The following is a 25579-nucleotide window of genomic DNA, read 5'->3' as shown; positions in this document are numbered from 1 at the left end:
TATATATATATATGAGCTTTCTATTTCTCTATATGGCTATAAACAAAAATTCCTATTTATTGCCAACACATTCACAGTGAGGGGCACCACACATTTATTTATAAAAGATTTTCGGTTTTAAGTTGAAATTTAATAATAATAGTGTCATAGGCTGGCTATTTGGTCCTGGGCTACCTACCCAACCTGAAAAATAGTCACTATAGGCCTACTCGCTGTTTATTCTTAATAGAGATTAAACTACAAAAAGGGGAAAATACAAGTAGAAATCGTCTTTTATTTATGTCCTTGCAGGGGTTTAGCCAAATTATTCTAGAATTAGTGTTAACTGTTCCCCATCAAAAAGTGAAGGATAAATGGTCTCCGCCATTGGAGTTGAATCTGGGCTAAGAATGCGAAATCGTGAATACGGATTAAGGACAGAATTAGTCCATTGAATTTTCGTTTTTAACACCTGCGTTCTTCTGTTCTTACTCAGCTTTAAATGAGCTGAGGTCTTATGCCCTTTAAAACCTGCAATACCTGCATTATGTAAAAAATAACTTGTATCAGACCTGACAATTTGTGTGTATGTAATAGATGGTAAATAGAGATAGGATAGCTGACCCTTAAGTACGGAATTTGAGGAATTCTGAGTAGAAGCCCACACATTCAATTTTCCCCTTCTACCAACAGCCTCCCTCATCAAGGATAACCAAATAGCCTATCTGGACCTAGGAGATCTCATTATGATCATTCATTCAACACAAATTACAAAAAAAATAAATAATATGTAGCGCACAATTAATATTTGTTGCAGTAGGGATACTAGGGAGTTGTTAGAAACGTGTCGATTGTGACAACAATGTATATTAATAATCAAAATTATACATTCTTATTTATTACTGTATATCTATGACTCAATCAGTGTGAAATTAGCAGCCCAATGATTCAGGCATTTCCAGTGGCAGTGATAATTCCCGTTATTCATATCAGCTCTGTGCAACGTAACAATCAGAAATTACACTTGGGTTATCAAATGGTAATTGAAATAGTTTTTATAATTAAGTTACTGAATGTGTGATCCGTTGAGCAATAATACTTCCTCCCTACCCATCATCCTTCCGATGCAAAGAAATACATATAATATAATTGCTTTTGCACTTTTTCTAAATGTTTTCCCAATTTCTTTCTCTCCTGATGGATTTAATGCTAATAAAAACATTTAATTAACCAGCTATAGTTTTTCTTTGTTCATAGACATAGTTTACTAAACTGTAAACCATCCAAACAATGTGTGGTTAAGCCAGGCCATAGGCCTACATACCTGATTGTATGTGTGGTACACTTGTTATTTTAATAAGAACACATTTTATAAGAACACTGAGGAAATAAGAACAAATTGAGGCCGAGGTAAAATGTCAAAATAAGAACAAAATAAGAACACTTTGAACTTGAATTTGGCCAAAAAATAAGAACACTGAGCCTGGGCAAAATTTGTATCATCTTCATCAGTCATGAGACACTTTTTACATCTGCCTTCGCAAAATGTATTTCTAAAAAAGTGAGTAAAACAAATACAGTTGCCTAGACCTACTGGTACACTACAAATAATGAAACAAACATAGGAATTCAACTGCAAACAGAGTATCATTCTTCCTGAGGTAAACTTGCCTTTCAAAATTAATCAGATTACATTTTCAGAGTTTTCATCTTATATTTAATATTTTAGTTTTTAATTTACTATTGAATAAACACAAAAACTGTAGGGAATCTTGCACTTTACCAATCAATCGAAAAGTATAAATATATCCGTTTCATATTTCAAGTGGGCTTCTGTTGCATCAATTTTGAAAATAATTTTTTTTTTCTCAAATATAATTTTAAAAACATATTAGTCATGTTATATGGTAATCATTACACAGAATTAGACCCTAAAATTGGATACATTTGAAGAGAAATATCCCACAGTCATGTAATCGTTAAACCAGTTATTTAAAGAAAATGAGAAATATCTGGCTGGTCAGGTTCTTGCTGAAACTCCTTGAAGCAATTGCAGTTAGCTTTTGTGCTAACAACAAATTTTGTTTCATATACCGTAAAACCCTTTCATGGGTGTCTTTCCAAGATGGGTGTCTTTTCCAAGATGGGCCTCTTTTCGAGATGGGCTGCTTTTCGAGATTGCTTTTGCAAACTTAAGTGGGGGCTTTTTCTAAAAATGAACGGTGTAAATTTTGGAATTACTATACTACAATTACTATACAATGTTTTTCAATTATGGAATTTGAAATTCTGTTTAATATTTTTAAAATTTCAACCACGGTAGTAGTACAACAAATTAATATTGATACTGACACGCTATTATAATAATCAAAGATAATGTCAGTTTTAATATATTTACTATCTTGAAAGAAGCCCATAAATTATCTGGATTAGAAGACCATGACTTCTTTTCAAGATTCACTTTTGCAAACTATGGAGGGAGGTGTGGGCTTCTTTTCGAGATGGGCTTCTCGAGATTCTATGGGGGCTTCTGTTTGAGGTTTTTATAGTATTTTTGACCAAATTGTTTAATTAGGTAGAGACATATTTCAACGTTCATGCTACTGAATAAAACTTGGATATTGTAACTTTAGAAGAGTATCATATATGATTAATTGAATAAAATATGGATAGAAACCAAAATGTTATGAATAACCTACATTTAAAAAGGTTAAGGAATTGATATCAAAATTTATCATCTGTATAAAACAAGACTAATGGAATATAACAAACACAAAAGACAGGACAATAAATTTAATTAATATTATAAATCATATTATAATATAGGCCCCATAAAAATTTTATATAATCATCTAGATCATCAACCAAATCTCACGGAGGGCAAGACGGTCTTGCGCATTACAATTTTTAAAAATAAGTACACATTTTATAAAAACACTGAGGCTTATATTGCCTAAAAATTAAGAACAGAATAAGAACAAATTGAGGCTGTGATAAAATGCCAAATGAAGTTTATTTAAAAAAAAACTAGTAAAACCAACAAACCTTATCTGTACCATATGTGCAGCAGGTATGACTAAAAAATTTTTTTTTTTTTTTTTTTTTTTTTTAATTCTGAAAAAAAAAGTAATATTAAAAAAAAAAAATAGTTATTGTTATTATCTCAATAGTGTATGTTGCTTTGAATACCAATGCACTAACAAACAACCCAAGATTAATATTTGGCATTTTGGCATTTTAGCAAATTAAAACTAAAAAAAAAAAACCTTCCCTCCCTCATCACTTTTCCAGACTAGATAAATTTTATTTTTTATAGGGCCAAACAGAGTACAGTAGGCAACTGCCATAAAATATAATTTTGCGCCTGAAATCGTTTGAAAAATAAGAACGATCGAGTGACAGATTTAATTTATTTGATGCACAACATGCACAAACAATATAAAAATGATTTGCGAACAAGAAAAGTAAAAATTAATGAGCTCAGGAACACTGAGCCTAGGCAAAATTTTACTGGATCTTATTTTTAAAAAAAAGTATACCACATGTTATAAAAGAGAAAGATATTTTGAATCATATTAAACCTGTTAATTGAATTACCAAATGGAAAAAAAAATTAATCAGGTAAACCTATGATGAGAGGGGAACATAAGATGTCAATCTAGAGATATCTAAAGTAATAGTAGTTTTGAGTACTTATTTATTTGACCTTAAACATAGATACATTCATAGATCATTATCAGAGTTGTACATAAAAATGTATATGTTCAACTGAGAATAAAAGAAATAAATTACAGGCAAATTTACAACATTCTCAGAGAAAATTGTTAAATGTTTGGTAATTTTATTCAATATTATTTAATTTTATGACATTATCTCCATTCGCCGCCATAATCCCATCAACTATTGAAAACTTTCACACAAGAAAATGACAAAATATCAAAATCAACCTTCAGTTTGAAAAAAAATCTTTGAAAAATGAAAAAGGGTAGGCGTTGGGTATTTACTATCTTTCAATTGATCTGATCTAAATTAAAGACAGGTCACTCCCTTGACCTTATACAGTGTCCCAAGAGGTCAATTTGCTTTAAATGATAGCTCCATGGATAGACCAACACCCCTAAATAACAAGGGACTTTCACCTAGCTTATGGACTAGCAAGAGACCAGTCTAGCTGTTCACATTATTAGTTTGAAAATTCAGGCTGACAAGTGAAGGTCTAGCATGGGTAGGGTGACCCTCTATTTGAATTAGCTCAAGGGACATGAAGGCTTCTCATGACCTTAACTTAGCCTTCAGGCCCATTGGTTCTGTCAGGGCGTGCAGGTGAGACAGCAGGGGACACAACTCACTAAATTACATACTTGCTCTCACAACGAAATGAATGTTTGCAGAATCAAGCTGCCACAACATTACTATATTTCAATAGTGTAACATACTACTATTATAAGGGGAGATAAGAGGAATAACACCAAAAAAAGCAGATATGAATTGGTCACACACTTGCTAAAAAGTACTCTTTATTATACCACCAATTATAGCATGCTTTTCACAATCAGTCTTAACTTTAATCAATTTAATTTATGACTTTTGGAATATGCAATCATATCTCATATATATAAAATTAATATGTAAAAAGTTTGTAACACCACAATTTGATGCCTGTACTATTGTAGCTTCCTGGAGAAGGAGGCTAGGTATGTTTATTAATTCTACTTTGTTTCCTTTTGTTTCAAAACACAAAGAATATTTTAATCAGCTTATCAGTCATTCCACGTGTTTGTAACGTGATTGGCAATTCCTGATAATTTTGGTATATCCCCCTCACGTATCAGTTTTCTAGTGTACATACTACAGTATTTCCATTCTTTGGTTTGGGTTACTGGTTTATCATACACACCAGTCTATTGTTAATAATGATAAAGCATGAAAGTAGGTTGCTTTAAAAAAAAAGGAAAAAACAAAGGATTATAATACTGTACGGACAGAAATTCAAGTTTTTACAGATTTTTTTTATGATGCTCTTTTAATGGTGCTGTTTTTGTAGTGACTCTTTATGGGGCTTTGGGTGTAGAGTTGATCTTACTAGTGATAAAAAATTATCCTAGTGTCTCGAAGGATTTGAACCCAGTATCCTGGGATTGAATAACATCTGTAATTAGCATTAACTACTATAGGCTACAACATCACTATTTTACAAGTACTGTCATTAGTCCCTGCTAAGGGTACAAATGCGCTATACACCCAAACAATAGAACTTTAGAGAAACAAATAAATTTAACCATAAAAGCAGAAACAAATCACTGAATGTTATATTGTCAATGAAGAGAACAAAAAAGACTAATGAACAATTCCCCATAGTCTGACAAAAAGCAGGTGCAATCAAGTTTCTTTACCCCCTCTGTTGTTATTAGATACTATCATCTGATATCAAAGATACTCTGCAGCCTGGAAGGTATCTCAAGTTACTTGATCAAGCATGCCCCATGTGGCACACCCTACACCAGAACACCAAAGAAAATTTAGATCAATGTCGCCATCGTTGTGTGCAGAAACGCAGAACACATGGCCATCCCAGCTAAGTTTACACTGTTTCCATTACATATAATACCCTTTTCTAATTACGAAGGGGGAAGGTGATACTAACATGTGACATAAAATGGACAAATTCTTCAAACCTTTCTTACATTTCCCCAAGTATAAACAGCAAAGAAAAAAGCTTTGTATGGAATGGAAACGTTATATGGTAACATATCTGTAATGTTCATTATATGGCAAGAAAGTGATCTCCCTTCATTTTGACAGTAATTTTATTATCAGCAAATTTTTTATAGAAGTGGACAATACAATACAGAATGGATTATTGTACGATAGATATACTTGGTCTGATTTTATGAAAACACGTAAGCAACTACTGTATGTAGATCTTGTTGAGTATAAACTACTGTATATGCATTGGCTTAGTAAAGAAATAGCCCCAAGACAAAGTACAGTATCTGCCTCTAAGGATGTTTGCTACAATTTGATTGGACAGAAGTTCACTCTGTGTTTGAGTTTATATCGTGTTGTCTGTGAGCTGGCAATGAGACTAAACTGATAAGGCTAAATTTTATTTTGTGTTGCTTAAGTCCAACTGACTCAAAACTATACAATCTAAGGGCAACTCTCTTCTTTTTTTTTTTTTTTTTTGGTCACAAATATTTTCTTTCCAAAGGAAAATCCCAAAACATTACTTTTCAACCCTTAATTAATCTGATCCCTTAAAAACCTTCAGCCCTGAACCCTAGAATTAGGCCCAGGTCTATAATATTGTAATAAAAGCAGGTTTGGACCAGCTAACCCTGAATTTAATTGTCACCTGTGCTTGGCAACTCAACTATTTTTTAATTTTATTTTTGGGCCTATAATCAGTTTATGTTAATTTAAGAGAAACTATAGTTTATACACCTAAAATTACATTTTAAAAAAATTTAAATTATAGCCTACTGTATATCATATACTGTAATAAATTGTCATAGTTTAACCACTACACCTCTACAGTATGCTCTTAAATTTATTACTAGTAATCACTAGATCAAACACCTATGGAACGGTATCATCAATTCCCTAAGGCGCACCATTCCATAAGCAGCCACAGTTAGCACTTGGTATTGGGTTGTACCAGGTACCCACATACTCCTGGGTCGGAAGAGACTACTGGTTGCGGTTTTGGGCTCTCTACCTTGAAGTTGGGTTTTGAGTCTCTCGCTGTGCATTCCGCTGATATCCTTGGGTAGGGCACTATTCATATGGTTCCCCTTTTCCCAGTAAAATTATTAACCGCTAGGATTGAATACCAAGCACTTTATTAATAGACTTTGCAAATGGAATTGATCTCCTCAGGGAGCTAAGGATGCGTCCATAGTCATTTGATCCAGTCATCAGCATAATACTGGTAAGGTGCATAAAAAATTCTATTTCAATGTTGTTACACAGAACCAAACATTTCTTTTAATTACACAATTGTTTAATATTCAGGCCTTACAACAGACTTAAACCCACAACCACAGGATTGGCAGCATCACTCCAGCTTCAAATTTACACTGTATACAATAAGTGGTATCACATACACAAGTAATTCAGAAATACTATATTAACCACTTGTAAGAATTGTAATTGTAAATAATTGTTATCTGTAACAATCAATGCAATTTGACTGGCATTCCTTAGTCACTGCTCAGACTACCTTAATATCAACATCAGTCAACAAGCTATGTTCATGACTCATCAAAACATGTTCTCTTTATTTGTTGTATTCCTTTTAAAAACTGACCCAACTTCCCTGTCCTGTCCCGCCACTTTCATTTTGGTGGCAGTTCTTCATTCACTCCTGCTGCTTTAGCTAGTTAATTTATCGAATCTTGTTAAGACCCCCTTTGTTAGATATTCGCAAGGTCAGTTGTAAGGTGTTGTCCGACTTTAGGTCTATTTTCCCTAGCTGACTAGTCAAAACTCAAGGTGGTAGGACTTCACCTTGATAGTGCGATAATGAAAAGCTGATCTCCTCAAACTACAGGCCTTGGTTATTTGTTATTTCCTCCAACACTTCAGTTCTAATTTTTTATCAAAAGTACCAAGGATTTCCCCCTAAGAATTACAGTGGGAAAATAAACATGGTGAACTCCAGGTTACAATTGGAGATGAGATAATCAGTAACCAGAAAATGCTGATTATTATGACAAGATCAATCAATTGTCAAAGAGATAGATCGACTTATAATAAATATAAATTTAATTAATTGATTTTTTTAAATATAGGTAGGCACATCATTTAGTTATCTGGTATTTTTGTGAGAATCGAGAGGCTGAGTTATTTTCGAAGTGGCACAGCTAAGTACAGTTTTTACATACATCGGCACTAGGACTTTAAAACCAGTGGCGGCTCGGAGGGGGTGGGGGGGAAACAGGCCTGGGCCCTTGTCATCCAACGCACGACTAGGTCGTCGGATCAAAAATTTTTAACATATATAATTTGCAACCCCTAATACTGTGGTCTAAAAGCACATTTTGGACCATATTAAGCAATAAATACTCTCACCGTCAACCTTACAAGCGAGTTTTTATTCTTGGCAGTCGACCAAGGCTTCGTCGGCCCTTGCCGTCGAAGCCGTTCTTGCCTCTGACCCCCTCCATTGGACATGTCGGACCCCTTGGCAGCAAATTTCTGATGCCAACGCTGTTTAAAACTGGGGACTAGGGACCCTTATCCTAGGATTTCCTGTCCCCTTACTATTACATATACAAATTTATTTTTAAAAAATGGATTCTCAACTGACGAGTGATTCGCTAGCATGCTGGAATGAATAAATAATAGCACACCAGGAAAGTCTAAAAAATAGACCCCTCACTGGTGCCGCCACTGATCTCAATATGATTGTAACATCAGGCTTTAATCAGGGATTTTTTTTCGATTAAATTACAAGAATTATAGTTCATAATTACAGTCCATCTATTCATCTATACTGTACAGATCTTGATGTATCTTGTAAAAAATGATGAATGCATTCAAGCAAACATTACCATCTTTAATCCATTTGCTATATGAAACAATACTATCATGGGTCAATGACTTGGTATAGGAAAGTAAACAACATAGAAGTAGGTCATATCTTTACTGCAGACAGTTTCAGTTTCTATGGTACGTTCTCAGCTTTGCCTGTAATCTTCCTGATCTTCACCACCAAAGATGCATTAAACATAGCTCATCATCTATCATAGCTAATGCCTGCCTCACTACAACATGGCCTGCCCCAAAAATATATGTTCCTGAAGCATTTTGTTGACATCAACTCGGTCATCTCTCGTGGAGATCTACATTATAGTGTTTACAGGAGATTATTGTAAGAGTTCTTATTAGCCTGACTTGGTTATTCAACTCAATCTCAGCATTTCTATATATCTCTATCTAGCAACAGACAAGTGGGTCGTCCACCCTGGTCAGGGAAATAGGTTGATAATGTAGAAGAGGGGTAAGGGTTATGGGGAGAAAAATTTACTCTACATTTAGTTCCGCAATCATAATTTTCTTACCCCTCCCCAGACCAACAATCATAATTTTCTTACCCCTCCCCAGACCAACAATCATAATTTTCTTATCCCCCTCCCCAGGTCAACAATGATAATTTTCTTATCCCCTCCCCAGGCCAAAACTAGGAATTACTAGATTATGAAATTATTCTCATGTTTACTGTAAGTAGGTAAAAAGATGGTATTATGGTAATAATGTAGTATTTCTGCACCTTCCACAACAGAAATTGTCTCAAGGTGTTGTTATATATCCCTGTCTTCTACCACCACCCTTATAAAGATAAGAAAAAATAAGTTGTTTATAGGTTAAGTATAAACACAGGATTTAGTAAGGTTTAAAAACATTCTGATCTACATTTATTTTTCAAGTGTAATTTTACTAAAATTATTTTGAACTGAGACTCACTGCAAGATCATTCCCAGAAATTATGTTTAGAGGTCAGGTTGTGATCCAATGTCAAATTGAATGGATATGCAATGACATCCTCCTGCTGGTCAAGGTTACACCATAATCATGACCCCTAAATACCATTCTGAATGGTCAAGCATTGCAAGTATTTTCCCAGCTGACCCGTCATCTACTATGGAAGGATTACATATCAGGTTTGAACGAAATTCGAGACTGTATGTGCGGAGAACAAAGGACAAGCCTACAAAAATGCGCAAAAAAAATCATAAAAAATAATGATATTGTTATAGATGTATTGTCCTATGCTAAATACCAAAAAAAATCATAAAAATATTTTTTTGAAATTAACTTGCCCATTTTGAAGTAACATAAAAGTTATCAACTTAGAAATTAGTGTATTTAAAAATGTCTACCCATCAGTTTACAGCGAAAAATGACAGAAACACTTTCAGTCACTGGAAGTGTTTTATTATTTTTATTATAATTTTTTGGTTTAAAAATCAGGGTACACATTCTTTAAATTCAATAATTTTTATGCACAAGTTAATAATTTGTATGCTATTGCAATATGAGCAAGTTTATTTCAAAATTATCTTTTAATGATTTTTTGACATTAATAGCAAGGGACAATACATCTTTAAATAATACAATTCCATTTTAGTATATTACTGCTTCTTTGTAATTAAATATTATCCATAAATTGTACTTAGAGCTACAGTACTGTACAGTATAAACTGTCTTCCTATTAACGATCACTCAATCATCATCTATTTTTTTATTTTCAAAAGTACCAATTGAGAAGAGAAAACATCACAGTGGGAAGGGGAACAAGTAATTAGGACAGAGGTCAGGAGTTAATAATACTTGGTGGGGTCATGGTGTAATATAGTGTATACATAGCAGCTGGCCACACTCTACAGAGCTAAACAATCATTTCCGGTTATCAATTAATGCAATGTCTAAACTACAGGACCATTAAAATACAAGAACTTTCACCTACAATGCAAAAACCATGGACCTATTACATGCAGAAACTATATGCTTACATCGCTTACATACAGTAATGAATAGGCTGCTTACATACAGTAAAGGATAGGCGATTCAGTGCATAGTGATACCATAGATAACAGCACCACAAGCCAGTCAACTATGAACCGATTAAAGATTAATTGAGGAAGGGAATTCGATGGCTGCTCCCTCTTCCTGTGAGGCTCAGCTTTTCACTGAAAACACAATTCTGGGTTTTTCGTAGATCCTTAAAAGTGATTACAACGTGTGGATTCTTCACGCGATTGCGATTATTAGGCGAATAGATGATGAGTAACAATTCGATAACATATCAATTAACAGTTGATAATCTACCTTGATTTGGTTTGATGAAGCATAACACTCTCAGGGTCCAGTTATGGTCATTATTCAGATGCATAATTCTATTTCAATTTCCCTAGAGTTAATATTTTTAGTATTAATTTTTCTATCTGGTTTATCATTATATCATATTGGGCGCAGTCCATGCTGATGGTATAAGCTTTTCATTGAATACAGTAATAAAGCCGCAGGTCCAAATGTTTTTATGAGTATATGTAGGCCTATTTTAAGGCTTTACATTCTGTGGTAAATTTACCTCAAAAGAATACAACAAATGAATAAACTGCATTAAAATTAATATATAACTAAACTTTATAAATATGCCAAACAGTACTTAATATTTATTTTTTAAAAATAAAAATTAACATTATTCAAAGTTCAGTTAGTAGAGGAAAAGAGAAAAGAAACTCATCTCATTATCTTATCTTTCACATTAGTAATTTATTATTTAATTATTGACAACACAGTTTATTAAAACAACACACTAGGCATCAGAACAAACAATGAAAGATAAGGATGGTGGTCATTACGTAGGATAGAAAACGGCTCCTTTAAAGTGGTAAACATGGAAAATAAATTTCTAGGAAAAAGTAGTTTAGAGATTACATCCAATTCCTATTTAAAACAACAATAGTGTCAGTGTGTTTTGCTTGTAGTTTTGTATAAGGCAAGGTGCATCCAGGTTAAGGATGGTGGGTTGGGGACAGTGAAGAAGAGGAGCTCTTTTGTTCCATTTTTTCATTCAATGCCGCGCAACTGCATACATTTCAAGAATCTATAGCTAAACATGGATGCTCTTGTTTTAGAGGATGATTAGATTTCAGTCTCAAAAAATATTTTCTTAGTATTTTGGCATGTGAAAGTTTAAAAAAAAGAATGTCTGAAAAAGAAGACAGCTAACATGAAATTGCCAAATAAGATATTGTGCTTGACATTTGCCAGTTTTCCATCAATACAACTAAATGTGGAAGCATGCGACATAGGGTATGAGCATTTCTACACACCTGACCAGTTGTGGGTTCATTTCGATACTGCTCACATAGCTTGTGTCCATAGGCAAGATAATGTATCTACTTTTGTCTCTCTTCACCTAGGATTATACAGTAAATGGATGCCTAGTGGGAGGAGGATACACTGGAATGCGATGAGGAAAATATTAAATCTATAACCCCCAAAAATTATTGTAATACTGTACATCGGTGTCTTTTTGTTTTGTTTTTGAAATACGAACAAATAAAATGTATTTTCCCCTCTTTATCATATCACATCTGTTATATTTAATGGACATGTGACCTGAACAGTGAAAGTCAGCTCATTTTCAAAACCATTAAAAATTATATTAAGTACCAAATATAATTAATGAACATTTATAAATTAATCCCAATACATATCCCACTCACAACTGACTCAAACTATAAAGCTCTTCTTTATGTCTACACACAAAATTAATTTTATTGATCCAAGTAATTGATGCAATATTATACTTCTACATCATTCTTTTAATTTACTTATTTTAGAAATCAATCATAAGAGAAAAATGTAATTTATATATGATTTTCTTTCATGTGGAACTATTTTTTTACCTTGAAATGTCTTGATTATTTTCAACACCTGTGTCCAATAAAGTCCACCTGTTATTTAAACAACAGCTAATGAGGCCCTTGGCTTTAAATCCATAGAAAGACTAGCCCTGCTTAGACACACTCAGACTGAATGTTAACTAATGCCAGTCCCCTTGGAAGATTTTGAAGTAAGGGGTGATGTTAGATCAAGCCCTGCAGATCATAATATAGGCTCAAGGGGCATCTTTCAACCCCACTTTTTAGCTTAATGTCAGTATCTTCAAGGAACTTGACAGACGAAGGAAGAGGTTTAAGTGATGAACTGTGGAAGAGAGCTCTACTTTTCACATATCACAATTTCTTGTTCACACAAACACCGGGCACTTGGGATTCTTTTCCCGAAAGAATTACATCAACAAATAGTAAATCACGCTTTATAATGTGTACAATGTTTAATTAATGTCAGGAAGTACCTTATTTGGCACAAAAGTGTTAGTTATCTGTCAAATGAATCAGTTTTTTTTTTCAATTTTCTGATTCAGTATAAATTAATGTACAAATAATTCATTTCTTTTATGAAATTAACAACAGCATATCTTTATAAATGAGATATTATATATATTTTAATAGACGGGCTCTGCCAGACCTTCGCATATGAACGATACATGAGGATGCACTTGCACAATATGAATGTGGTTAAATATTTAGATATTTTTGAAGCTTTTTTTTAAATTCATTGAACTGGAACAAAATCCTTTCCATAATGTCAATAACAAAGGATTAACAGTAAATTTCATATTATAACTATGATTGCATATTTTTCAAAGTGAAAATACAATTAGTATTTTCAAAGTTTCTGGAAATCAAAAGAAAGAAAAAAAACTTTTAAGTGTAATTTATTTGTATACATACCAGGGGAAGGTTTGACATTTATTCACGTTTGATGAGTTGTGAGAGAGCTTCCCGTAATTGATTGATTTCTGCTTTCAACCCTGCATTTACTTCACGTTCCTATTAAAAAAAAAAAGATTTAATTTTATATTTTTCATCTTTATCAAACACAAAATAGGATAAATTGAAAGAAATTATGGGAGATGGGGAAGGGTACGATATAATCAGTTTATTTACTTTCAAACAATGGAATTGTCTCTTATCAATTTGAAGCATCCTTGAGAAGGAGGCTAGGTAAGTTTATTAATTTTGTTGTTTCCTTTGGAAGAACACAAAGAATAGTTTAATCAGCTTATCAGGCATTCCATGTGTCTGTAACATGATTAACATGCCTGATAAATTTAGTAATTCCCCCTTACATGTATTGGTTTTCAAATTGATGTTGTATTCTATTATTATCCTTCCATTTTTCTATCCATAGAGAATATCTTTAGTTTGGTTTATTGATTACTAACATATTAAAACATACACTACTGAACGACACAAATCATAAAAAGTGGGGCAAGTGAGAATCATTTATTTGTACTAACAGATAATACAGTAACATGTTAGTTACAGCATAAAGACAAATTTAAGAATGAAAAGAAATCAAAAAGAGTTTACTTTTAACTTTAATTAGGATACCATCATTAATTTACAACTGATGCAATAACATAGAAAGGCCAAATACAAGAAAACATGAAGTTAGAAGAGACATAAAAACTTCAGATTGAACATTTGAACAAACGAATGATAAAATGCAAGAACACAGTATGCAATTTATTTGCTAAATTTAATTTCTCATGTTTATTACTCAACATACCTACCCACAAAACTAATTATTTTCAACATAATATTAGATACTCAGGCCCTTCAATGATGAACAATTGCCCTCCCCCAATACTAAACTCTGATTCTCTAAGAATATTTAAAAAAAAATTGAAACTTCACCTAATGTTGTTCTATTAAAATTAATATTTGCGGTCAGATTTGATACGTTCTGCTCTCGCATGAACTTCAGTTGTTTGTTTGTTTATTCATTTATTTAATTTTTTTTCCCCTCCTTTTTTTTGTTTTTTGGCTCTTTTTTTGTCTGTATTGACTTTTTTTTCTTTTTCAGGCATGCCCATCACAAGATCTTTGTCTTCTCGGGATTATGCCTTCTTCTATAGTTTACCTTTTTTTTTAAAACCTTATTGTATTGCATCGTTTTGTGTTCTATGGAAGTTAATAAATGGCTTGAAAGAAGAAAGAAGACATATAATATATTTCAATTAAGGATATAAAAATTACTGAAGAAAAAACTTTCAACACAGTTAATACTAGGATATTGCAAGGTGTTCATTGGTGTATGTAAAATTTCCTTGACAAAGGACTATACTAAAATCATATGATTTGTTTGTATCAAAACAAAAATGAATGTTTTGAATGTTAGATAAAATATCTTGGTTCATTTCATCAATAATTCAATCAATATATTCAACTAATAGTAAATTAATGAATGAACTTATATGGTGCTATTCCAATCTTTATTGTCTATGGGACCACAAAAAAATTCCAAAGATAGTCCAATGTCTGCTACCACCATATTTGATATACAATTGAACAAAATCCTATAATTAGAGTAATAATAACTACAGACAGTGAGATGTGAATAGAAAAGTTTAAGGATGTCTATTTCAGAATGACCTTTAAAATTCCCCAGAATCCGCCAAAAGCTAAGCCGTTCTTACTTACCATGGAGTACTTATACTTCCATTTCCTTACTAATTTCTGTTTTATATAGTGTGAAGGATTCTACAGCCCGGGGAAGTGGTTTATACATTTAATCTTACCTATTGTGGTATAAATTTAAGTCTTTCTTATTATATAATGAAGGACGAGTTATGAACAGAGGCTCTCACGTTATAACATTAAAAGAGTTTGGTTTTGCCCGATTCATTGTTCTCATGGTACATCCTGCAACGTCTACGAACAATCTATAGAGATTTCATGGTCGTCTGACAGGGAGCCTAAGGACTAGGCTTAACAAGGGTTTCCAGGCTATACAAAGCTGCTGGTCTAAAGGGCCATAAAATGATGAATTGGTAGGCCTACATGGGCCAATTAAATCCACCAACACAAGGCCACAAGATGAAAAATGTTAAGTGCATTCAGTTGAAAAACCCTCATTGGAGGGTCATTTGTGGATGATTTCAATCAGACACAGTATGCTAAACACTTTCTAATGACCAAACTAAAATCAGATTCTGTATAGTAACATCACTATCAGCATGAATTGATTTGATTTGATTGAAATGTTTGACAGTAAATCATAAGTCAGAAAACAACATATAGAGAACATTAAGACAACCCTTTAAGTATTTCTGCTTATTTCTATGGATCCTGAAAGATAAATAATAAAAGTTATAATGCCAAATTACATAAATAGATAGATAATAAGAAACATTATAGATAGTAACAGATAGTTAAATGCTTGATATGAGAACTCAATTGAATTTTTCATTAATTACAACCTTTAGATTTATGTATAATTATAGACACCTTAAAATGTAATGAATGTAAATAAAGCTTTAAAAATATTCAAAAATATTTTTTTAAATACTAAATTATTAGTTAAATATAAGCAAAAAAATTAATAATTAAGAACAAGTGCTTTTATTTGATTCCATAAATAAAAAGTTTTAGTAGTACCAGAGAGTGGTAGTACTGTAGTCCATTACAATACAATAAATAACTGTAAATTCTCCCATTAAAAGTAGTTTTATTTTTACAAATTTGGCCATAGGATCAAGGTAAACATACTGAAGACCATGATGCTACTTCTTATTAATATGCTAATTAGGTTTTATTGAAAGTATTATCAGTCATTATTTATTTTCATCTCATCAACTGACCACTACTATAAACCCTCTTCCTCAAATGGTTGAACCCAACCAGAAAAAACACACTGAAATTTGATATTATATTTCATTATGACAAATATTACATTTTCTACAAAACCATTTTATATAGGTACATTTTATACAATCATTCAAATCATTCTCTCATTAACAAACGAGAACGGTCCCCTCCTAGGAATGGATTGCTCCAATCAACCAATCCCCCAACGCTACTTGCAGTCCCCAACTGACCAGGCACAATGACCATGCATTAGTAACAGGATGGCTGTAACCTTGAGGCCTACAATTAAATCTAGGCCTGGACAAAGGATACTGTATGGTGTAAACCTTTACAGATATACATAAAAAAAAGCCCAGCGGGCAGCTGCCTCTGATGTAAAAGGTCATTCTGACCACATGGCTTAGCCTAATTCCTGTCTAAAAAATGCCTGACTAACTTATTTTAAAGTATTAGCTTTTCAACAACAAACTATTCCTCCTTTTCCACATCATAGTACATACCAAACCTAATAATACTGTATTTTGTAATCAGATTTTCGTTATACCTGCGCTAGTATTCAAGAAGCTATAATATGTAGAGTAAGAATATAGGTATGTTCAAATTACATGAGTAAATGATCTCAAATTACTGTTTTTACATAGGATAATATTATGCCTGTACAAAATACCAATATCTCCAGGGTTCTATGCAAAATTCACCATATTTAGTTTCACTACAACTACATAATAATATTTGTTTCAGGATCAATTTACCAGAGACCTGTCTGAACCCTCCCCCACCTGTAAATGATGCTGATCTAGGTCATGTATAATGAACTTAGGATTGTGTATAATACAAACTTCAATATTGGTTAAGTTCTGAATAAGGCATGAACATTCACTGTACCATATTTGCATACTGCATATGATTTCAAGATTTGTACAATGAGCGTCATAGGGTTGTATTTGCTTGAAGACCGATCAACGCCACCTATTACTAGTAACTACAACTATGAAATATTGTAAAACTATTAAATGTAGCAATCTGATTAGCCCCTCCTTTTTCTGATCTTTCACAGGTTCCAGAGCAGCCATACTCCCAGTCCAATGGAGCAATATAGAGCCAACATCCAATTACTAGCTAACAAGGAATAATAATAATTTGGATTTGCAGGCCCGTAGCCAGGTTCTTCCAAGGGGGGGGGGGGGGGGGTTCTGCTGGGCGCGAGGTCCACAGTCGAAGCCCCAGTGGGGTCGCTGAAACCCCCAAAGCAAGAGGATTTTTGTGGTTTATGTGTCTAAATAATACTATAAAAGCAGATATGTTTGAAAATGTCTGTGTCTGGGTGGGTCTGCAGTGCATTAGTTGGGTTGGAGGACTTATTTGGGAAATTTGAAGAGGGGGTTTCGCCAAAAAAGAGGGGGGTTTGCTAGAAAAGGGGATTCTCCCGAACCATAAAAATCCCCCCTGGATACGGGCCTGATTTGTATAGAACATTATGCAATAAAGCCTCTATGTGCTAGGTGATTGTGCTCCATGAAAGAAGTTGATGTCCTATAAAACTAAACCTACTCCTTAAACTAAACCATGGTTGGCCGATGGCTCCGAGGGGTTTATCCGCCCTTTGTTCAGCTGGTTTTTTTTTCTTGCTGTTGGGTGTCCATCCACCCTCCCACTGGTGGTCGCTAAGACCACCAAATAGGGTTGCCGGAAATTAGCCGGCGACTCAACCAGATGCAGTTTATAACATTGTACACAGGACACTATAAAGAACCATATAACAGTCATGTAAGAGGAAGGTCCCTTACTATAATTAATATTGTATGGATTATGTACTAGTATAATATCACAAATATAGATAACTTCCTCCTTTAACAGACGCATCTCACACACATAATATAATCAACAAAATTGTATAGTTTCCTTTTTACAGCAAGTTTCATGTTTATCCTTTCCTCCAGCTTCTGAGAAATCAGTTTGTTTCGTTTGTGGTGCTGCATTGTCATACACTTCCTGCCAAGTGGTCAGCCATATCATAGGGTGGGCCTCATTCAATGTAAAATGAAACCATGCCATTTACGATTAAAAACCTTTTCAGTGTTTCTGTAATTATTTAATTCACATACCATCCCCACTTCTGAGTACCACAATATGCCATTAAATAAAATATAATACAGTATACAGAAAATTTCTTTAAAATTTCTGAACGAGTGGTTCGTATATATTGGATGTAGCTAAGGACTCAAAATCCTTGCCCATTTTTACTTGTTCTCAGGCAATGCACTTTATCTAAATTGTCTTAACCATGAAATCAATGCTTCAGAACTGAAAGTGTCATCAATATAAAGTTAGAATAAATAATAAAACAAAAATAAATTGGTATGGAGTACGCCCCACCTGGTAGCAAATAATTTTATGGCCTGGTCCTAAATTAGCTGTAGAATAAGGAATAGCCAACAGGAAGTGGTGTACGTAGTTCATCTCTGCCTGCCTATCCAATTACTGAGGGTATTATTAAATGTGTGACAAGTATACTTACTGGTACACTTCATAACAATCTATTTTTTTAAATTATTTTATTAAACTATAAAAAATGTATATTTAAAAAATATTTGTTTTAAAATAACATCATAAATTATATATTCACTTCTTTGTCCATATAAATACAAATAAGTAAAATGTAAAGTGCTCTGATCTTCATGAATATACAGCAAAACTTGCCTAAGTCACTTTGCCTATTGAATAATTTAAAAATAAATAAAGTTGATCTTATTTTACATGCTAAATTGTTGTGTTTTCCATTAATTAACGATTTGTACGTCAAATTTTATATAAGTCGAGCAAATTTCCACTGCCATTTTGTATTTGACTTAGGTCAAGTTCAACTCTAGTACTATAATGCTGTAATGTATGTATATATAAAAAGAAAATATTTATGTCCACATGCCAATACTTATGAACACTTTGAGATTCATCCAAATTTAAGGATGATGATGATGTTACTGTAAGTAGTGTACCTGAGGTTAAACGACAGAGGGTCATGACCTGCGACGTCACAACTTTTTTTATGTGTTCAGCAAAGTTTGGAAATAAAAAGAAAGAAGCAAAACTTCAGTGGACAAGAATACCATTCTTAGGAAAATGGTTCTTTGAGCTTTGAAATAGGCCCTAGTTCTATTTTATCTAATAAGACAAAAAAATTACTTAAAGTTAAATAGTTTGATATAAACAGTCCTACCAGGCTTGGGCCTTTTATGAAATAATGAATCAAAGATATTCTCAACATTAGGCCTACAAACATTATAACAAATCCTCTGTTTTTTAAGCTATCTTGCTGCTGGGTGTCTACCTGTATTCACCTTCCACCCAACGGCCTCCTAGAACACTAGTGCATGACAAATTGTCATCATACTATCAGAGATGAATAAATTATCTTGAATCATGAACATGAAAACCAATTTGTGTACTGTATTTCTTTCTTTATCTATTTCAACAATATTTTAAGTGGGTGACAGTTCCAGGTGGAAGGGTATAAGCCCACAGATTTTAATTAAAAATGCAAGGTGTGAAAATTTAAAACAGAAATCAAAGATTTTAATAATTATATGTAAATAATGAACAACTGGTATAAAGAATCACCTTCACTAATTTATGAAAAACAATACCACATTAGAATTCTAATCCAAGACCTTCTAATTACCATTTGGATATTCTACAAATTGAGCTACAATACTTCATGAGTCTGAAGTGGTATACTCATTTGAGTTCCATTATTTTACCTAAAGGTATTATGTAATACACAATGAATAATAATAAATTACAGCACAGTAAATTTAGTAAGCAGAAAAATCAATATAAAGAAATTCAAATTTGACTAATGGGGGTTGGATTTTGCCTTCCAATGCAAGGGTCTGGCATTTAATCCCTGTTAACTGTAGTCCAATTCTTATCTTAAAAAGCATCGCATCCTTCATGTAATGTGATCGCTCGCTCAGTTTTGTAAACAAAAAGCACAGTTTATTTTTAAACTTTATAATCTAAAAAATAACAAATTAAAATAAAATATAACAAGTCTATGACGAGGAGAATTTGCTAATTATATTCATAAGGATCGGACTTGTTAACCTAAAACATAAACTGTGTGCGAGTGTGTTTATGTATTATAACTGTCTCTTATACACATCTAGATGTGTATAAGAGACAGCAATGTACTCTCAACGTTCATTTCAACGCAACGCAACTCAACGCAAACGCAACGCAACGACAACGGGTAAAACGCGTTGGGATTTTTGCAATACAACTGGCCGGTACTGTAATCTAAAAAATAACAAATTAAAATAAATATAACAAGTCTATGACGAGGAGAATTTGCTAATTATATTCATAAGGATCGGACTTGTTAACCTAAAACATAAACTGTGTGCGAGTGTGTTTACAGCAATACCCCGATGATAGTGCATATTAATAGCGTAACCTTTACCTCACATGGTCCTATGAACTCTGGGTCTAATTGCAGTTAAACATGGTTTTTCACGAAAGACAATATGCCGGAGTAGTGAGCGGGTAAAAAACATTGTACGTATCATCAACGTTTCATCATTAACAGAAAATCGATAACAATATGTTCAAACAATATGGTAATATGAAAGTCAAAGTTAATTTTTTTTATCATACATGATCATTTTTAATGAACTTTTTAATTTCAATAAGTTAAGGATTGATGAATCTGAAATTAAAGTATATAAAATATAAACAAAAATTAACAAAAATATTAACTGAAAATATGCATAAAGAAGAAATGTTACAGGAAACTGAAAATTTATGAAAAAAATTAGATCAAAATATATCATTGAACAATTTTTGTCCAATTGAAATTCTAAAGAAATTTTAGAAGCTGTCAATAAGGTGTTAGAGTTAGCTATAGATGAACATTAAATATTTTATTCATATGCAGTTGTTAAAACAATAATTATTTTAATCATTGAATTTTATTGAACCTGGAAATTGACAACAAATTACACCTATAATATTCAACAGATTTGATATCTCTCACATTGTAGGCCTTTGGGGATGACTTCTACTGAGGGTCTAACTTACGATTTCCCCTGACGAACTTTAGATTCATCACCTACATAATATAATATCAAGGTACGAGCTAGTCTCGCGTATCGGTGACATTTGATCGTGTTTATTATTTCACTTCTGCAAACTAACGTAACAATGAAATGCTGACATGAAGATGTGCTGGTGAGTATCGCATTTATCTCCGAACCATCATATCAGACTGCCTCCGCGGGGAAAGGCAATTTTCACCAACTGAACAGTAAAAAATAAAAAGTAATTGAATGACTTGGATAAACAAATACAGTAGATGAATGGATTCGCTTGCTCGTGCTTACGAATCTGTTCCAAATTAAAAAATAAAATTGACTGGGATCTCCCCGAGGTGTTCTAATGCATCTTTTGAATTAGCAACTCTCAACAGACGAGCATAAAATGTAGGTCCCCTTGTCAACCTTTTACTCTGTAGCTTGCAGGTAACAGTCCGCAGTTAGCCTGTAATTTGAGTTTCTTATTACCCCCACCTGGCTTATTTCAATATGCAAGGCATGTGAAGAGACATAGCAACAGATTAGCTTATAACATCACTCAAATTAATCATTAGGAGAAGAGGGTGGGGAATTGCTCTAAAATTAACCTGTACACGATAAATGCTAATTATTTTTTTTATTTTGTAATTAATGATTTGAATTTTGTATTTTTCATGGAAACAAAAGAAAAGAAACAAAATAATTTGAATAAAATATAAATAACAAGTAAGTAAAAGAAACAAAAAACAATATAAAATAAAGAATTAACTTTTTCAACCTAAAGCATATAGCCTTTCCTAGTGGTACGTGGTGTAGAATACAAGTTAGTGTTGTGATAATTCAATATTGTTTATCCTTGAGTTAATGATATAAAAAGCAAATAATCATCATCACAAAAGGTGTCAAACCCAAATAAGTATTCTGCTGTATTTTATTTGTATAATTATTATAATTTTAATATGATTAATTTTTGTTAAAATTTCTGAATGTTTACCTTTGTAAGTTCTACCATGATGATGTCACAGTGCCGACACGTTGGATGCACTACTGAATCATTGGAGCTGAAAAATTAAAAATAAAGATAATTATAATATGATGACATAAGATAAGAAGACATGACCTTCATACACGATACAAGTACACAAGAAAAAATATTTAGTAGAAGAAAAAATTTATACAAATTGAATAATTGCACATTCTAATACAAAAAAGAATACGAAAGTTAGCATTTTATTGAAACATGTTCCTTGATAGGTTCATAGCATTAATCCCTGGCACTTCGGACATCCCACCCAGTGTCGTGTACAGTAAAGAGTATAAAATCTGACAACAGCTTGTCCCTGGCGTGAAGACCCAAATCATTCGCACAAATGGTAGGCTCTGGCCAACCCAGACAATGACTGGACTGGAATAGAGAGTGAAGTAAAGACTACCAACTTGAAGCTATTTGTGGTCTAGACTTTACAAAGTCTAAAATCCTCCTGAATCATTATGAATAAATTTTCTCAGAAGTATACTCATTTGAAAAAAAAAATAGTATCAAAGAACAACAAACATAAACTTCAAAGTATACTATTTGAGCTTTCTCTGCATTCAAGTACAGTAGGTTATTTACCTTATTATCTTTCAAAAGTGGAAATTAGAATTAGCAGTTCCAGTATGCATAATAACAGTTTCTATAATCTTTGAATTTATTTGATTGTTAAGAATTTGATTTTTTTTTTAATAATCAGCAATTTAATGTCTATAGAATATTTGATTTCGGGACTGTAGGCGTGCTGCCTATGTGACCAGCTCTGGCAAAACCAGAGCCATTTGTAGGAAAAATTCAAATTTGGGTTTTTGTGGTTTTAAATTCTGCATGAATTCTTTTTTAAAACAGTGTTTATTTGATGGACATTGGTTGAGTATTAGTGACTTTATTAATATTTAATTCTTTGAATATCAGCCATGTAGGTTTTGAGAAAATAGCTTCCAAAAATCCCAAAATCAATAGTTTATTATTAAGATTTGTATTTTAAAACTAATTTTAATATGCCTATCAGTTGGATTTTGTGATTGAAATTTTGCAGAAATGTTCTTCATCTTCTTTAATAACATGCAAGAACATGAAAATGATCGAAATTCTGATTCTCCAACATTTTGGGAGCTTGTGGGAAATTAGAAATTGCGACAAATGGCAGGTTTTGCCATAGCCGGTCACATATTTTAAGTATACTACCATTACAGGTAGGTCAGGATAGTATCTTACAGATATGTAACAGAAGCACTGTAGTACTATTGTAACTATCCTTAATAGTAATATCATCGTTTATGGTACAAAAATTGGAGAAAAAGTACTCTGGTGTAGGATTATTTTGTACTGTATTATAAAGGACTCAATAAAAATGATAATCATTAAAATGATTATTAACTGTAATGGTCTTGATTAAATGATGGGAAGACTGATTCACGTTCTAATAATGCTTTACAAAAAGAAAGATACCCTCTAATACCCCATCACTTGCAGGAAACACTAATTCATATGAATAGCACATCACCGTACAAGTAATTACTAATTTTAGGTTTACAGCTGCAAATTGCCGGGAATCTGCATACATTAATTGTTATATTGCCATAAACGTTAGGAAATAGCCCTCCCATGGGCTCATATGCCCTATTGGTATTAAATTATTCTTAGAATTGTTATCAATTTAGATCAATAAAATTTCCACATATCAGTAAAAATATAAGACACCTTAGGTGTGGTTTGCCTTACCAATTGGATGTTCCTCATCTCCAGTGAGAAAGTTCTTTCTCTCAAAGAATAATTAGTTAGCTCTTCAAAAAGATGATTTCCCCATTAAAGAGATGGTACCCCTAACCCCTACTCTATTAGTTCCTCCTCTCCAGTGTCCCCCCGGTCCACCCACCCGCACACTTTTCTAATGTAGAAAGTGTATTCGCTTCATGAGTTTTCCCTCTCCAAGGAAATGATCTAACCTTGGCAAACCATTACAATTTAGTATTAAACATTACGTATGATTTTAAAACAAATAAAAAAGCATACACATGGCCTGTATGTATCAAATGCCATGTAGAGTATTGATAAGGGTATCTGTATGTACACTAACGCTGCTCCAGTAAAAGTAAAGAATCCACATCCTACTAGAGTTGCGTGCTATATGAGGAGGCATTATGTAAGTGGTTTGCTGGTGCAATCTTGAACTTCAATTTAAGAAAATTCAAGAAAATGTAAACATATTTTGTTCATCGTCTTCCCACGTTAGCATGCTACTATTTCTATGTCATTTATCCAGATAAGATAAAAAATACTAACATCAAGAATATATGCTCAATAAAATGGAAAAAGTCCCTGGATGAATTATTGGATGAAGGTTGCCATATAAAAAGCAATAAAATTATATTGAAGATCAATTATGATATAAGTGATTAGATAATTAAATTTTAAATAAGTTTAACATTATTAGAAATGTAGTATTTTATAGTCTGCCTACAACCCAAATTTCTAGTAAAATAAACAGCCAGGAATTATAGTACTGGATAATAATTTATACGTTTATAATGTGCAGACTCCATATTAAGATGTTCAAGTGTGCAGTACATTATTTCACTTTGGTCAGTTTATCCACACACATTAGAACTCCGTATTCTATGGTTACAGCCAAAATCAACGCAAATAGCATGCAACCCAACCTTTAATGGGTTTCATTAAATCATTCAAAATAATTGAGATTTTAATAATTGAATTGTACTGTACAGTTTTTTTTTGTTAAAAATTAGCTAATTTTTTTAACTGGACACATTAGCATAGTTACAATAGATGTTAAGTTCACCATTTTCATTAATAATTAATATTACTATTAAGGAGTACAGGTAGCAATAGGAGGTAGCGATTGTTCAAATTAATTCCACCAGAAAAATGCAAAATCAGATATTAGAGTTCTGACCTAGATTTTGGTTATTCCCAGGCCCCTTCCACAATATCACATCTCGCCCTTCTGAATAAAAATCCCTAAAATAAATATTTATAAAGCACGCCAAAAATATTTGTATTCTTGAACTCGTAATATTATACCACACAAATGAAGTGGAAAATTTAAAAAATATTCATCTTCATAATTAACAATCACAATTTTTAAATGAAATTTTAATCTTAGTACAGCAAGTAAAAATTCACATTAAGAGAAATGTTAATAAAGTCAGGTGGTTGCTAGAAAGCAAACCAGAATACATTCAAAACTACAATTAATGTAAAATTTTATTTTTTGCCTAATTAAGAGTAAATTATTTGTA

The 25579-nt window shown here is 32.7% G+C and overlaps 1 protein-coding gene across 1 annotated transcript in view; it reads right to left on the bottom strand.

Moving 5' to 3' along the window:
* Positions 1 to 25579, bottom strand: part of LOC117124507 — a 47958-nt gene that overhangs the window by 7671 nt on the left and 14708 nt on the right. The window contains exons 3-4 of the mRNA XM_033270734.1: positions 22278 to 22344; positions 13293 to 13391 (exon numbers count right to left, since the gene is read on the bottom strand). Of these exons, the coding sequence (XP_033126625.1) occupies positions 13311 to 13391; positions 22278 to 22344 (148 nt within the window). The 3' untranslated portion in view covers positions 13293 to 13310. The remainder of the gene's footprint in view (positions 1 to 13292; positions 13392 to 22277; positions 22345 to 25579) is intronic.

Source organism: Anneissia japonica, unplaced genomic scaffold (assembly GCF_011630105.1).
Source record: "Anneissia japonica isolate Jap-2015-1 unplaced genomic scaffold, ASM1163010v1 scaffold287833_len2544123_cov190, whole genome shotgun sequence".
Classification (NCBI taxonomy): Eukaryota; Metazoa; Echinodermata; class Crinoidea; order Comatulida; family Comatulidae; genus Anneissia; species Anneissia japonica.
The sequence above is the reverse complement of the archived record's forward strand: the minus strand, read 5'-3'. Positions and strand labels throughout refer to the sequence as shown.